We start from the raw sequence: 16,563 nt of genomic DNA, 5'->3' as shown, positions 1-16,563 counted from the left end.
AACAGAAGGCGCCGTAGCGCCGGCGTTAGGGGCCCGCCCCGTCCGTCCCGCCAGATCTTGATCGTCCTCCGCGACCCCGTTCCCTTCCGACTCGCCATCTATCAGACAACACCGGCCTCGTCATACCCTAAAGAGCAAACATGTCAACCGCTCAAGGAGGGGGTGACTCGAAGCTGTTCGCTCGAGTAAGCTCATCTGTGTTTTCTTGCTTCCCCAACTTCGCCGGCGTGGGATGCGCAGGAAAGAACCAAGCCTTCCCATTCCTGGGACGAGCTCCCGCTCCCATAGCTCGCTGCCCCTCACCACCCTCTTGGCGACCGCCACGCCTGCCTCCTCCGTTGCTTTCACCCTTCCGGCCGACAAGCATTCTACCTCTTTCTCCTCTTCCTCTCCACCGTCGCATAACTCCCAATCCCACCGGCGCCATGAGCTTCCCCTGGTCATCGCCACCATGTTTATGGCATACATTCCTTCGTCCGTCCACTCACAAGCGACACGACAGGGCAAAGTCGCCGAGCTTCGCTTCGAGCTGAATAGCGGCGGCAAGAAGGACAAGCACTACACTGCCAAGAAGATCGCGCTTAAGAAGATCGTCGCCAACATGACCATGAGCAATAACGATATGGTTGCGCTGTTCCCGGACGTTGTCGGCTGCATGACAATCCCGAACCTTGAGATCAAGAAGATGTGAGCGCCCGAGACCCACCGCCGCCATTCTAGCTACTAGTAGTATGCTGACGCCGCGCTTCAAAGGTGCTTCCTCTTCTTGGTCAACTACGCGCGGATGCGCCCCGACGTGGCGGTGAAAGCCATTCCGGTCCTGCAACATGTCAGTCCTCTCTCCGGGCGCCCTTGGCTGCTGTGCTTGGATACTTATCCCTCTCCAGGATATGGAAGATCCAAATCCCCTAGTCCGGGCGCTGGCGCTGCGAACCATGTCTTACATCCACGTGCGAGAATTCGTCGAGGCGACCGTACCGATCGTCAAGCACCTGTTGCGCGACCCGGATCCGTACGTACGCAAGACGGCTGCGTACACCGTTGCGAAGCTCTACGACCACGACAGGCATGTCGTTGAGAAGTCAGACCTGATCGACAGGCTAAACAGTCTTCTCAGGGACGACAACCCCACCGTGGTGGCCAGCGCGCTGGCGGGCTTGATGGATATCTGGGAAAGGAGCGACGACATCAAGCTCACCATCGATTACAGCAACGCTTCCAAGATGGTGGCTATCCTCCCCGATTGCTCCGAGTATGCGCCCCGTGTCTCACTTCCTGCGTCAGAGGCTAGGTGCTAACGTGCGGCAGATGGGGTCAGACATACATCTTGGAGGCCCTCATGTCCTACGTGCCACAGGAAGCCGGAGAGGCAGCCCTTCTCGCCGAGCGCATTGCGCCCCGGCTCTCCCACTCGAACTCGGCGGTCGTGCTCACATGCATCCGCGTGATCCTCTACCTGATGAACTACATCTCCGACCAGAAGCAGATATCCGCCTTGTGCCGGAAGTTGTCGCCACCGCTCGTGACGCTGCTCGCCAAGGGGCCCGAAGTGCAGTACCTCGCGCTCCGGAACGCGCTACTAATCCTCCAGAGGCGGCCCGAGGTGCTTCGGAATGACATTCGCGTCTTCTTCTGCAAATACAACGACCCCATCTACGTCAAAGTCACCAAGCTCGAGCTCATCTTTATGCTGGCCAATGAGAAGAACATTGACGAGGTGCTCACCGAGCTCCGCGAGTACGCGACAGAGATCGATGTCCACTTCGTGCGGAAGGCGGTCCGTGCCATCGGCAAGCTGGCCATCAAGATCGAGCCTGCCGCGAGGCGCTGCATCAACCTGCTCCTGGAACTCGTCGCTACCAAGGTCACATACATCGTGCAGGAGGCGACGGTAGTGATCCGCAACATCTTCCGCAAATACCCCAACCAGTACGAGAGCATCATCGGTACGCTGTGCGAACACCTTGACTCGCTAGATGAGCCCGAGGCCAAGGCGGCCATGGTGTGGGTCATTGGCCAGTACGCCAGCCGAATCGAGAACTCGGATGCTCTCCTCGAGGATTTCCTGTTTTCCTTCGCCGAGGAGCCCGTCGAGGTGCAGCTGGCCCTGCTGACCGCCACGGTGAAGCTATTCATCCAGCGGCCGACCAAGGGCCAAGAGCTGGTCCCCAAGGTTCTGAAATGGGCCACCGAGGAGACCGACAACCCGGACCTGCGCGACCGGGCCTACATGTACTGGCGGCTGCTCTCGACCGACATGGAGGCGGCCAAGCGGGTCGTCATGGGCGAGAAGCCCGCCATCACGGCCGAGTCGGAGCGCCTCGACCCGGTCACGCTCGAGGAAATGTGCCTCAACGTCGGCACGCTCGCCACAGTTTACCTTAAGCCCGTGCAGACCGTCTTCCGCAACGCCCGCGCGCGCCGACTGCAGGACTCGCCCTGCCTGCAGCGACAGGAGGCCCCCGCGCCCGCGGGGCTCCGGTCCGACGCGAGCAAGAGCCTCAGCCAACTCGGCAAGGGCGGCCAGCCGGCGGACTTTGATCCCCGCACGGATAGAGGCCAAGCACAGAACGCGAATGGCAATGCCAACCTCGCGCAGGCGGTCAGCGACGCCGACGCGTACTTTGCCTCACAGATGCGCGGGATGCAGATCCAGGAGCAAGGGGACAGCTTCGGCGGGAATGGCGGAGAGGGACCGGGCTATGTGGTCAATCAGTATGCGCCGCAGACGGTGTACCAGCCTGCCGGTGGAGTGGCGAATAATGGGGATTTGTTGCTGTAAAGATTTAGGAGAGGGTAAGATACCTTGGTAAATATGAGGTGTATCACACTTTTCAGATGATTAAGATGCAACTGTTGCGAATCGACGTTGGAAGCTTGACACCCGGTAATGCCGCAGTGCTTCTTCTGTCAGTGTCAACGCGAGGTGCCCCAGCCATCATGGGCATTAGGTTCATCGTGGAGTCAGGTCGTAGCACGCATCTTTCACCCGTCTGAATCGATCGGACAGCCGTGGAAACTGATCTCAGTTAGGATCACTCCCTTAAGCTCAGCTAATATCAAATACTCCTTATCATCCCCCTACAATCCCCATCCATGACAGCATCAGCCCGGTCAACCTCCCCATTAATGACCCTCCTCCCACTTTTCCCATCAATGAATGTAGTCCGTCTACATGCCCAACCCTAGTCCAGGAGCAAACGTCTGAAAAGAAAAAAAAGATAGCAAACAACCCAACCCCCAAAGCTACACTCTCAAACCCTTCCCCGGTACTAGGACGGTATTGTCCTTGAATGAATTGCCGGGATAAAGAGGGTAACAAGAGATTGTCAAGCCATGGCCATAGCCAGGGCGACCGCGCCACCCACGACAATGCCACCGACCAGGCCGGGCTGCTTGGCGCCGGCACCGCTGACGCTGGTGCTGTTCGGCGGGGCCGAGCTGCTCGACGAGGGACCTTCGATGGTGGTGTGGGTGTGGGTGATGCCGGTGGTGGTGGTGGTCGACGAGCTGGCGACGCTCGGGATGGACGGGACCGTGGTAGTGACCGAGGTGGTACCCGGGATGGTCGACTCCCGGGTCAAGGTCTCCGTGGTGGAAACGGTGGTGGAGGGAGTGACGACATTGGTGACGGTCGTCGAGGTGGCGCTGGTGCTGACCGAGCTCAGAGTCGCGGTGGCGCAGCCGACAGTGAACGTGACCGTAGCTGTGGTGGTCACGGTCGAGGTCTGCGTCTCCAGAGCGCCGCGCTTGTTGAGGCACTCAGCGCCGCCGCCGACAGCGCTGGCAATGCCGAAGTATGCAGCCGCGGCCGCGAGAATGATGCGGTTGAAGAACATCTTGATGGGTCGGTCTGAATAATTGTTCTGATCTGATGAGGCCGATTTTGGTCAGCGAATCTGTCTGAATCCCGCAGAAGTAACGCGCTAACATTAGAAATCGATGGTAGTCGAGTAGCTTGGGTCGGTCACCTGGGTGATGCTCGAATCCTCTTACTCGCGGTCGGTAGAAGTCGAGCGAGAGAACGACACCAAAAGGTTGAGCAACGATGTTGAAGATGGTACTTACTGAGTTGACGCAAAAGAATGGTGGCCTCAACGGTATCCTAACTGACGATGGTCGCGCTGTTGGAAGAATGTAAAGCGAGAGAATGGAGATGGGAGATGGCCGAGTAGAAAAGAACGAGTGGGCTGGCGTTTTCTTTCTGAAACTCGGGTTGCAGACTTTGCGGTCAGAAATGATTTGGCGGGAGGAAACAAATAGAAGCGAAACTGTGCAATCTCGCATGGGAATTTGTATGACGCTGTGTGGTGGGCAGGAGCGGTCTCGCAACTGCCAGGTCAACATGTCCCACCCATGGTCGTGCCTTCCTGTTGCTCTGCCCATGCGCCGCAGGCAGCAGCTCACCACTGGACCATGACGGGTGCGCTGAAGTGGGAGGTGCTCTGTGGCGTTTGCACCTTGGAAAACTGCCGAACTCTTCGACGCTGCCGTCTACGAACTGTACAGAACCGGGGGAGCGTCCATTGACGTAGGCATCACGAAGGTCGCACCAAATAGATCTATCTCCGGCAACATGCCGTGGTTGTGACAGGTTGCTCCGAGATCAACTTTGCCGTCATGTGGCACGAGGTCTCATCGATGCTCCTGAAATCAGCTTTCAACTGAGCAGCGGGTAATACCATGTATAGCATGTCGCAGTCCATGTGTTGCCTAAACGTCTTGAGATGCAAGGAACAACCGAGATCTCGCAGCTGGCCCGTCAACCTGGTGGAAGTGGTTGCTGCAACTTGCGAGAACCAAAGGGGCAGTGCAAATGCATGTCAGCTGGTAGTCTGTGATGGACAGGAATACCCTCATTCTTGCTAGATATGTCAAGTGGGACGTGTCTAAGTTGATAAGCAGCGATGTAAAAGTCCAAACATTAGATTCTCTCAAATCAGCTATCTCCACATTGGTTGTAACTTGGTCGTACATGGCTACTATAACAGGGCATTTACCCATTTTCCGGACAGCGCTGAGCACGCATTACTCCTCCTCTAAATCCTCCTCTGAGTACACATCCGTATAGTACTCGCTGTCATACTCACTGTCGTCGTACACCACCTCCTCGCCCTGTTCTTCCTCCCCTTCTCCTCCCACATTAGCGCCCATATCATCCACACCATCAAAGACGACGGCTCCCTCTTCAATTTCATCGCCATCCCGAGCCCTCTTCTCTTCTCTCCAGCCCCCGCTGATGGTGCCAGCCTGACGAGGAAGGCCGTTGATGTCGCCATTCTGAACAGGCGCCGAAGCCTCTTCGTCGCCGCCGAAGAAAGGGTGGTTCGCCTGCAGCGGCTTCCCCTGTGCGAGGAAGCCCATGGGGGTGTGGGCAAAGTCCTGCCCGTGCCGGCGGATGGCCAGCCACTCTTGTAGGAATGTCAGAGGCCGGGGTGAAAAGGAAGAACTGGACTTGGTGGTGGTGGTGATAGTGTGCCCGTTCTCTTCGTTCTTAACCGGCAAGTCGTCATCGACATCTTCGATCTCATCATCAGAATACTCATCATCATCCACAGAGACGTCGTCGGTCTCTTCGTCGCTACCGCTGGAGCTCCCCTCCGTTATTCCCAGGAACTTGCACAGCGCGTCATACTCGTGCCATTCAAAGTACAGTCTGCCGGCGAGCAGGCCCAGCTCTGTCTTGAGCCACTGGGGTGCCACCCACCCCTGCGGCAGCGCAGGCATGCTGAAGAAGGTCAGGTTGTCGAAGGCCAACATTTTGCGCGTGACCGGGGAGGCATAGGTGATGAGAGATATCTTAGGGTGTGTTTTCTCAGCGTGCATCATTTGGATAATGTGCTCCGCCTCCTCCGGGATGAGGATGATGGCTGTCTCGGTGAGCTCGCTCCAAAGGATCCAACTGACGGGGCGCTGTTAGGCATGTGTCTATTAGCTTGGTCTTTCTTTTTATTTTTCATCTAGGAAGCCGATCTCCATCTACTCACCAAGAAGTTGTCTGGCGCCAGATGGGTGTACAGCTTCACCGTCCGGCCAAACTCGGCCGAGACGAACAGCTTGGAGTGTGCGTGTCTTCCCCTCCACGACACCTTGTGCTTCCGTCCCAGCGCAGTCGTCGCTATGAACCTGAAGACATGCGAGATAGAATGGCTGTCGGGAGGCAGTCGGCCATTGCGCGCAAATATCTCGATGTCGCGGTGGAGCCCGGGATACGATAGGGGGTCGTACCGAACCGGCTTCTTCACCTGGCGGATCGCCTCGACTTCGAAGGCGACTTCACGCTCTTGTTCCACCTCTTGAAGCGCCGAACCATGTACAGCGCGCCCGGTGTCCTGGAAGCCCTTCCGACGAACGTTGAGCTCTTCCAGGAAGGCGGCCACGCTGGGATGCGGCAATTTGAGTTCCGCGTGCTTGCCCCCCTTTGCCTTTGGCTCGTACATCTCCTGCAGCGTCTGGAGCTCGGTCTGTCTGATATACGCCACATATTTCGCGCGATGGTCGGGGTCGGTCAGGAAGTCGGGGAACTCGATAGCCGCCTGCGTTCGGCGGCAGAAGTCGATGCCTTGGGCGTACAACAAAGGCTGCAGCTGCTCGATGCCCTCGCACGTGTTGTCCAGCAACCAGCAAATACTAGAGCGATCGACTGTCAGTATTGGATTGTCAGAGGAAGCAGAGCATGCACGACTAGTACTCACACATCATGGGAGTCGATGGGCTCGCTGATGGGTTTCCTTTGAAGGTCAGCGATGACCTGCTGTACCTCGGGCGGAATAAAGAAGGTTATGGACTGGCTGGTTCCGAGTTGGCGCAATCGCATCGCGGCTGGTTCCATACGAGCCTGTCAGTGCTAGTTCAAGGCTAGAAGACGAACGTGGAGATGATGCCCAAAACGTACCTTGAACGGTATGATCTTTGGACTGGCCTTGTCCCACGGTGAGTGCCCCGCGAGCGTTGAGCGGGAGTTTGAGGTCGGTTCCGCGGGTGTGAGCCTGAAAAAGTGAAGAGAGCGTTAGCACACAGCCTGTTTTCTTCTGTGCGATCCTGTTGACTTACCTCGTCGAGATAAACGAGACACTTGGTCAGATCATCCGCATAGGGAGACGCGAGCAGGGGCGTCTTGCGGTTTGTCTTGGTGATAACCCAGGGCTTGTTGTCAGAGTCGAAATACAGCGCAGCGTCACGCGACTTGTCGATAGCGAGCCACGCCTTGACCAGCGACTGGTTGTCCATCTCGAGGATCTGCGCCCCTGCGTCGATGAGGATCCCTATCTTCCGCTCCTTCAACATGTGTAGCAGGTCCCGCTCCGTGGCTCTGCCGCCTCGCACGTCGGTAATGATGGCACACTTGCGGGAGCGGTCGTGGAGAAGATACGTCAGGACCTCTGCGTTGGTGTGGGATAGCGTGGGCAGATCTGACTGCTGGATCGTGAGCGGCAACATGGTCCGGTTGTCATTTGTGCCGCTGAAGCCCGTCGTGAGCGACCGCGGCTCCCGTTTCGTTGGCTGCGCGGAGAACAGCGGAATGTCCCACCCGCTGGACTGCAGCTTGACCTTGAACTGCTTGGCGTGCCGCGGAAAGACAAAGTTGTTGAGGAAGTAATCGATGACCACCACCCGGTAACGCACGGCTTGCCAGATATCGTGCACCTGTCCCTCGTCTTCAACGTTTATCGTGTTCCACGCGCGTAGCGACGCGGGAAGGCTCTCCGAGTTCTGCACCCACTTGTCGTACTCGGTCGACGGGTCGTCAGACTTGAGGACGCGAGCGAGCGCCTGACGCAGCTGTTCCTCCTGCAGACCGTCGTAGTAGAAGGTTAGGCAGGTAAAGAGGATGGAGACGTCGGGATGGCCCCATTCCGACTGTTCGCTGGGCACGCCTTTCGCATGGTATGGGACGGCGACCGGATCCGAGTTCGGACGCAGGCCGTATTGTACGTTCCATCGCTTCTTGAGCGTCATGATCAAGATGCGATGGACGAGCAGCCCTCGGAGCAGGTACACGGTCTGTTTGACCTGCGGCCTGTCCGGCTGCAAACCGCGGATTCTCTCTAGTGTGGAGGGCTTCAGTCGGCGGGTACAGGGCGAGAGGAAGTCCTTGATAGCGCCGCGCTGCCGGGCGTCAAACGAGCTCACAGGAAGGATATTGCCGGCGCCTTTGCTGATCGCTGTTGCGAGCCGGCGGAGCAGCTCGTCTTCCACATCCTGTCGGAGGAAGTAGATGAACGGGAAGCCGCCGCTCTGTCGCGTGACGACTTCGATGGAGTGCGGGTATGAGTTTCTCAAGCCATAGAGTTGCTCCTCCACGAGACTGAGGACCGCTTCAATGACGAGCCAGCGGTGCGGATGACCGTCCACCGCCATCTGCGACCCCGATGGATAAATGAGCTGCGTGCGCGCGGCCAGCGTGTAGTCCGACTCATCCAGGATGTCACGGCAGACCGATCTCAGCCAAGCCTGGATTTTGACCATCGGCGTTGCCTCGTCGATCTTGTCGTCCAGGATCCGCTGCTGCCCGCTCAGCATGAAGGAGAGGTTGTGTTCAGGGAGACAGAGCATCACGCCGGCGGTCTTGCACGTGCGTTTATGCAATTCGTAGTACCGTCGAATGCTGTCCCCGTGCGTTGCCGTTCGCCGGGAGAATGGAATGTGAGTAACGCAACGGTTTAATATGCCGCCGAGACGGGACTGTAGTAGCTGTGCCGTCTGTAGGAGAAGCGCCTTCGGGACAATGACGCGCACAAGGCTCTTCCTGTCCGCCATGGACGCAGCAACCATGGGTATGATGCACGACGTCTTGCCCTGTCCCATGTTCATCTGCAGGACTGAGTTTGCGCCCGAGGCAGGCGAGATGGTCGCCCGCGCTACGTCAACCTGAGTCGGCCGGATTAGCAAATTCGATTCGAGCTCTAGCAGCAGCCAGTCGGCGTGGTCCTCGACGTTCCAGTTGGTGTGTCCAATGTTGGATTCCTCGTCTTGAAAGCGCGATGTGTCGCCGGCCAAGACGCAGTCGTTCAGCCGCTCGTCCCGTTGGAGCCTGGTGATGGCCAGTCCGAACGAGATGAGAGCGGCTCGCATGCCGGTGCCGAAACGCGGGCTTGCCGTGGACCGCAGCTGCTCCAGGAGGGTGACTGTCGTGACGGCCGGCCATAGTCCTCCCAGCTTAAGCCACTCGATCCGCCGCGCAGACATTCCCTCCGTCTGCCTCTCCAGAGAGTACTTCACGGATAGAAAGGTACGCAAGACTTCCGACCCCGACGCTGAGTTGTCACGCAGATAGAGGAACGGATTTGCGAGCTGCTGGGGTGTCCGGAGGTTTCTGAACGCCTCGAGGCTTTGTGAGAGGTCACGAGCATAGTTCTTGCGCACCAAAGACTTGCTCTTTCCGAGACTGTCAATGATCTGCTGTAACTCTTCCATGTATCTCGCTGTCTCGTGGAGAGAGACACGCGGCTGAGCGTTGCTGGCAACGGCCTGACGATTGCCAGTGCGCGTCGAAGACTGGCGGCCATCTTTCGGGATGCTAGCTAGCGGACACCATCCGGAGAGTCGATGCCCCGCGCGTACAACAAACAGATCAGATGGATCGAGCGGCTTCGCGAGGAGATCTGATTCCAACCTGGGGACCGCAGCTGCTCGGCAATAGTTTGGGGGTGGAAATACCTCTTCGCAGGTGACGACCTGCGGGATGTTGAACTCAAAATTCGATCGATGCTGGTCTAGAATCTGCTGAACATGCTTCAAATGAGTGGCAAGCTCTTTATTCTGGAACAGTCGCAGCCACTCCGGTCTGACAACCTCGAGCGCAGCCCTGGTGTCTACCAGAAGATCATTATGAGGGAGTGTCGAGATGTCTGGCTCGCGACATGGCCACTGAGCAAGAAAAAACTTGGCGAGGTATCGACAATGTTCTTCGCTTTTCATCTCAAACGCTTCCTTGGCCTCTTTAATTTTGCGACGCTGTTTGGCGTTCATCAACTGGCCGAGCTCTTCTCCATCGTCTTTAGGCGCCGGGGTCCGGAAAGGGCTGATCAACTTGACAACGTCGTCTAGTCGCGGCTCACCGTCCGGGCGGAAGTTGAAGTACGAATCCCAGCGCGGGAAAGTCAAAGACTGAAGCTCGTCGAAGACGGCGAATGCCACGAGTGCTTTGAGAAGCGCCATGAGAAGCGCCTCATCGAAGTTTTCGCGAAATGATAACGTCGCCAAGAGGAACATGACGCTGTACGACGACCGCCCGTGGCGACAATATTCCACAAGCGAGCCCCAGTTCTCTCGAATGTCGACACGCATTCGGTCGTTGAGAGCCACGGTCCGGTATTCGGTGCCATAGCCGCCAATGTTGTTTCCCTGGGCGAGAATGGTAGCCAGGTTATGCGGCGTTCTGAACGTGTCCGGCTTTGTTCGCAGTAGATGGGTGGTTTCCATGACCCTTGCACATCGAGCATCGGACGCTGATGGCCTATCCCGGGACAGGTACACTTTGTCGCTCACCTCGCGCATCGGTTCATCATTGGCGTCGGCGAGCCTTCTCTCATAGAGCCCGCGACGTACCAAAGCCCTTCGAGTGAGGTGTGCTTCTCCCGAAGGCGGAAGGCGGTCGGATAGAGTAGTACTTTCGTTGGTACCCCGGATGGCGGCAAATGTACTCAGCTCCTCGGAGATTGCCAAGATCTCTTCGACGGCCTGTCGGAAAAGCGGATGTTGCATGTGGGTTGTGAGGCTTCTGCCCCACCGATCCGTCTTCATCACCTTGCGCCCCGGGGGATAGTATTCTCGAACGGGCGTCAAGCTTGCGATCTGAGACAACATCGACGCCGCCAGAGAATCGGGTCGAAGGACTTCCCATGGGTGGCAGATGCCGGACCGCAGCCAATGGAGACTCTCCTCTATTCCGGTCCGACCTGTCAAGGGGTCGGGAAGCAGGAACGACGTGTATGCATGCAGAAGAGCCTTGGCGTAGACCAATGCCGGTTCTGCGGCGCAGTCGATCCTCCCGAGCGTGTCGTTGATGGGAAATTTCCCATAGTCGCTGTTGCTCCCAATCTTGACAACGACGTGGCAACCCCATCTCTTGGTGGACAATGCGCCCAATGGAACTAGAACCGTTCGTCGAAAGGGGTTGTCAACCTTGCGGCATACCAGCTTGCTTAGCAGGCCATACCACGTTCCGGCGTCTTGGTTCGGGTCGATCTCGAGGTTCAGCTGCGGTGAATACAGGAGCTGGTTATTGCGGACGAAGAACATGAGTTGCATCGGTACGATGTGGACTTCCAGGCCGCTTCCAGGCTTGGCAGGTTGGGTGACAAGCAGCCAGTCCGGCGGTGCCAGGCCTTCCAGAATCCTCGAAACCCGCCGGAAGAGGGGAGTGAAAGGCTCGATGATATCCTCGCGATACTGGGTATCTCGCATCTTCCAGCAACTACGTTTGTCGAGGTTGAGGGTCCAGACCTGCCAGGGGTTGCGCATTGTCCAGCGGCTAGCATGAGGCACGATGTAAACGTCTCCAGTGTCCAAGTTGCTTGGAAAGGTTAGCAAGGCTGATAGATCTCAATATCAATGGGGCAAAGAGACGTACAGCCAGTGAATCCTTTGCATCAGCGGGCCTGGGAGATCGCAGGTCTTTTCGCGCTGAAAGTATGTCCGGGGAATGAAGCGGAAGTTGCCATGTGTCGCTGGTGCTCTGGCCAATATCACTGTTTCGCGTCCTTCGTATCCGACGTGGATAATAAGGCCGTTCGGTCGATAGGTAAGAGCTTGTGACCCGTAAGTTAGTCATCGCAGCAACAAAGCTCAGAAGGACCTGTGTTGTAGTGGGCTTACTGTATGACATTCCCTGGACTGGTGACTGGAATACCCAAAGCGGCTGGTCACCAAAAAGCTCCCTGATGACCATCGAGTTATGCGTGTCCTGCGGGAGTTTCTGTCGAGGTGGTCAACATCCCACGTTTCAGCGCACCACAGAACCTCAACTCGCTTGTATTGTACGTACACCGACAGGTTTCCCATTCACGAGAAGAGTTCCAAGGAGGAAGTTAAAATGGACCACTTGACGGCTCTCGGTCTCCGTCTCGGCAATATCGCAGCACAGCCATCCGGGTTGCTCAAGGGTGACAGTCGAATTCCCAGACTCTATTCGCTCTGAATCAGGCCAGAACTGTCTCAAAGCCCTGCTGAGCCCCTCGGAACGCTCGCAAATTGAGGTAGAAACGAGATCCTGCAGACGGTATGCAAGCTTGACTGCCGCGACTAGGTCCTGGTGCAGTGTTCTCGGCAGTGAGTCGATCTTGCTCACCATGTTCTCTTGGATGACGATGGCACTCTCGAGGTAAGCCACAAGCGAGTCGACATCGAAGGGGACAGACTGCTCTAGGTGGATGGCAAATGTGCGCCGGCACAGTAGAGCTGCCGCCAAAGCACGTTGCTGCAACTGCTGCGCCGTGGTCGCGTCAGGCGACTTCTGGATCTCCTCTCGAAGGAGCGTGAACCATCGAAGGCAGATTTCGCGGGCTTGGAGTACGGAAGCAAGCGCGGCCTGGCATATCGCCTTTGGCAGGCAAGCCGCGTGGGCCAGGTCAAGAGTGCGCAGTGCCAATGTGATCATGGATCCCATGAGATGAGCTTCTCTCCAGCTCGACAGAGCAGCAAGGGTTGAGAGTCGGGAGTTCACCTGGGCGAGTAGCTTCTCGACGAATTGGGTGTCGCGGAAAATCCGGTGTAATTTCAAAGGATCGTCCCCGCCGCAAGGCGGGCCACATTGCAGCGCAAGATGGTTGAGGAGGGCCATAGTGGTCTCGCTCGACCAGTTCAGGTTGGTAGATCCCAGTTCCACCAGGATCGATATCCAGCGCCGAGCGGTGCCCGACAGCAGCGTCTTGAACGCAAGGGACTCGTGCGGGTTCAATCCCGAGGGACAGTTCATCTGAGTGGCCATGATTTCGTACGACGAAGGGCCGTCATCCCTTACGGTAAAGCTCCCGTCACTGAGGAGCGGCCGGAATGGGGAGTTTGGTGGCAGTTGGAGCTGGACATGGTGGGCGAAGCTTGGCCGGAGATGCGCTCGCCCGGTCCAGATCCGGCTGCGCGAGTCAAAGTACGCCAGTTTCAGTCCGTTGGGCTTACAGACTCCATCACGACCGCTTTCCCACTCTACGGGAAATGGGACGTATGCATAATGAGTTCTCAGAACTAGAGGGGATCGTGTCAGCACTCCGCAAGACAGTTGCCAGGAGCTCGTCCAGCAACAGGACACAAACTTACATGACTTTGTAAAGGACGCAAGGGTGAAGGAAGGCTGTGTGCTATCGGCGAACTGCTCAAGTTGAGAATACTCATGAAGAGTACACCGCGGCAGAGTGCTGGCAAGCGGCGGGGCCGGGCAAGCAAGCCGCGACAGGACCATCCAGGTCGTGTCGCGGTAGGCGGCGAAAGCCGGGGGACACATTAACTCAAACACAACCGCTTTGGCCATGAAATCCTGGTGTGGAAGCAAGTGCTCATAGATCTGAATGCGCAGTTGGTTTAGTCTCCGTATCGCCTGACATCTGGGACAGCGGCTTTCAACATGCTCTTCCGTTCCTAGCGGATGGTTCTCGTCAACCGTGGGGATGCATGAGGAAGCATCGATCTGCCTAGTCAATGTCTCGTAGGTGGTGCTCTTCTGTATCCACTCTTCCATCTTGGACTGTTTCTTCTTTCTTGCCGACTCTTCAATGTCGCGGCGCAGAGCACGCATCCGCTCGACCTCATCCGCGGGACCTTCGTCGTAGTACCTCCGCGCGAAACAGTCCTCGGTGGGGTCGTCGAAGACGGTCTTCGAACCCTGGCATGCCGTGATGCGCTTTTGGAGGTACGTCTGGATGGTCTGCAGGCGCACCATGTCTTCGTAGCGGGCCAGGTGAAGAACATCCAGGATTTCGGGTGTGAAGACGGGATCGTATTGTCGAAGAAGAGGATACATTCTGCACATCTGCTCGTCTCTCGTGACCCAGAGCTCCATGACGTTCAGAATTAGAAGGCTCATTTGCGCTGCATTGCCTTGATACAGCGGTAGGCCGCGCGCAATGAGGCGATGTATGCGCGGAGACGGATCGGGAGCCTCAAGTCGCAGATAATCTTCGTGAACTAGGTCCTCTAGTTCGGTGATCTCGAAAAGAGGTTTCGCGAAACCGGCCAACTCCGCATTCCCTGCAGATGAGAAATCGAACTTGGCCGGAGCTACCCATCTCCGCTGACGTCCTCCCATCGTTCTCTGCCATTTGGCCCGGATCTCCCGCAGTCGCTCGCCACTATTGCGCAGTTCGAGTTGAGTATCCCGCGACCAGGCTCTCTTGGGCAGCGGCGGGATGGGCTTGATGGAACTCTGTTTCCATTGCTCCCACTCACTTTCCACGCGCTGGACGGCACCGTGGATGGCGGCGTTGATTCCTGGGGTAAGATGCTCAAAGAGCAATTCGACCTTTGCCAGCAAGTCCTGATCTTGTACGCGGTCTCTCTCAACATCCAGCTTAGCCAACCGGCGCGAAAGTTTAGCCTTGAGGAAATGGAGTTCATCAACCTGTAGTGAAGGTTGGGTCGAATCCATGAACCTCGCCAGGCAGACGCATAGGAGGAACTTGTAGGCAAATCGACCCAGATCTGGCCCCAGGGCGAGCAACAAGTAACGGGCAACGGCAACTCTCAGGGAGAGCCAGTAAGGAGAGCGGCGCCAAGGCCTACCGCTCGACCAGCAAATGTCGTCGCGCACTCGCTTCCGAAGCAACGGTGTAGAGATCCGCCGGCCGTTCTCCCCGAGAACTGCCATCAGCAGGGAGCTGATAATTGTGGGGCTTGCCGTGTCTCGATTCTCGTGAACGTCGACGCCGGCCTTGAAAGTGTGCCCCGCAAAAGCCTTGGTAGACTCGATCGACGCTTGCTCCAGGAAGCTGGCCAGGCTGGCCTGGAACTCCTCGTCGTTGAATGTGGCGAGCGGGATGGCGACAGCAGTGCCGGGGAAATCCCACTGGAGGGCGTTCTCCGCAGCGAGCACATCTTCGTTTCTCGGCGAGGCCTCAAACACTTCGAAGACAACCTCGCTAGTTGAGCTGCACAACAGTAAGCACAGGTCAGATGACACCAGCACAATTCTTACCTAGAAAGTCGGTGTATCAAAACAGCCGCATTTTGGCTCCGGATATGAAGGAGCACAATGTCCGACGGCGTCATCGACGCCAATGCCCACAACAATCTCATCTGGTTCACCCTTCCCCCGCGATTCACTGATCTGGATGTGGCCAAACTCTGTCGAATGGATCCCCATACAGTCGTAGACTTCCAGTCCAACCACAAGTTCGGTTGGTCCCCGACACAGCCCTCAATCGTGCGGGTCGCGGCCAGGAGATGGTTGGCCAGGTGTGTCTCGACTATCCAACAATGTCAGCCATTTCTTCCCGGATCGGGGTGTCTCGGGAGCAACTCGGGAGCAAAAGGTCTGTCGCAGGAGCACATTGACTCCCGAGATAGCCAGATTCGGACATAAACAGCACGAATTTGACATACCATCGTCAAGGTTGGCATCCTCAGAATGAGGGATGTTTTGCGGCAGCGCAAAATGGTGGAAAAGCGAGTGCTCCATGATTGTGACAGAATCTTAATCAAACATCGGAGCAAGTACAAGAGGTCGGCAGAGAAAGAGAGGAAGAATGGCTTGGGCGAAGAAAGAAAAGAAACAGATTGTGAGTCCATGCAGGATACGGTTGGCAGAGAAAGATGTGAAAGGGCTTGGATCTTGAGATTCTGGAGGTTTCCCGTGTGGTCGTTGGGCTAGGCAGCCTTCCAAATCGATGATGTCGTGTGACTTGATCTCAACCACTTGACGAGCAGCAGGCAAACGGAATGAGGCGATCACCGGGATCCTGGCGCGAAACAAACGAGAGACAGGGCTCGCGTCGACAGTAACCCCGGTGCAATCCGCCTTATTGGTTGTCTTTCCCGCAACTGTTTGGTCGAGCGTGTACCTTAATGATTTTGCCTTGAGGCCTAACGTTACCGTCAAAGTGCGCCGAGTCGGTTTGACTTGGCTGCGCCCGTTTGTTGTTTCGCGAGCACGAACCCCTGAGACTAACCCCAACCCTGTTGATCATGTAAGGTACCTTACTAAGCTAGAAATCCGGAGTAAAATTACGTACATCTTACCAGGTAGGTTCGCTTTCCCGTCAAATTGTGAAATTACGCGTCTTTGTCAACAAACGTTTGATTCTGTGGATAAAAAACCAACACTACGCGATAGCTAAGAGATCACACGGAAAGTACCGCTGCGTTGCAACACTCGCCTCTTCCCTTTCGCTGAATCGGTCTCCAAAAAGGTCAAAATGCGGCCGCATGACGAAACGATAGGCGCACTTGACCAGCCGCTCCATGCAGTCCTCCAAGCCTACTCCTGTTGCCGCTCGGCTTCAGTCGGCTCCCGCCTACCCTACTCCCGCCGTCGATAGAATCATTCTAGTCTTGTGGAATGGCTCGGCGGTACCGCCGATGTCACTACTCGACGATGGTTATTCGCTAGCAAGATAAGTTCACAATAGATTA

General features: G+C 56.8%; 3 protein-coding genes across 3 annotated transcripts; 1 reads left to right on the top strand and 2 right to left on the bottom strand.

Moving 5' to 3' along the window:
- Positions 1-353: 353 nt before the first annotated feature.
- Positions 354-3,013, top strand: B0T15DRAFT_433456 (adaptin N terminal region-domain-containing protein). Its single transcript, XM_062865775.1, has 4 exons — positions 354-687; positions 754-829; positions 888-1,252; positions 1,309-3,013. The coding sequence occupies exons 1-4, from the start codon at positions 452-454 to the stop codon at positions 2,780-2,782; spliced, it is 2,151 nt and encodes a 716-aa protein (XP_062723480.1). The 5' UTR covers positions 354-451; the 3' UTR covers positions 2,783-3,013.
- Positions 3,014-3,041: 28 nt separating this feature from the next.
- Positions 3,042-4,033, bottom strand: B0T15DRAFT_185939 (uncharacterized protein). Its single transcript, XM_062862375.1, has 2 exons — positions 3,932-4,033; positions 3,042-3,871 (listed from the first exon to the last, which is right to left on the bottom strand). The coding sequence occupies exon 2, from the start codon at positions 3,837-3,839 to the stop codon at positions 3,330-3,332; it is 510 nt and encodes a 169-aa protein (XP_062723479.1). The 5' UTR covers positions 3,840-3,871; positions 3,932-4,033; the 3' UTR covers positions 3,042-3,329.
- Positions 4,034-4,917: 884 nt separating this feature from the next.
- B0T15DRAFT_415095 (uncharacterized protein) lies at positions 4,918-15,831 on the bottom strand. The gene is made up of 11 exons (XM_062865454.1): positions 15,535-15,831; positions 15,128-15,398; positions 13,258-15,080; positions 11,990-13,185; positions 11,821-11,920; positions 11,576-11,753; positions 7,054-11,518; positions 6,896-6,989; positions 6,696-6,822; positions 5,988-6,630; positions 4,918-5,913 (listed from the first exon to the last, which is right to left on the bottom strand). Exons 1-11 carry the CDS (start codon positions 15,608-15,610, stop codon positions 5,029-5,031), a joined length of 9,858 nt encoding a protein of 3,285 aa, XP_062723478.1. The 5' UTR covers positions 15,611-15,831; the 3' UTR covers positions 4,918-5,028.
- Positions 15,832-16,563: the final 732 nt, after the last annotated feature.

The sequence above is a fragment of the Chaetomium strumarium genome (assembly GCF_033439665.1).
Source record: "Chaetomium strumarium strain CBS 333.67 chromosome Unknown B0T15scaffold_3, whole genome shotgun sequence".
In the NCBI taxonomy this organism is placed as follows: Eukaryota; Fungi; Ascomycota; class Sordariomycetes; order Sordariales; family Chaetomiaceae; genus Chaetomium; species Chaetomium strumarium.
This window is presented reverse-complemented; position numbering and strand designations above follow the sequence as displayed.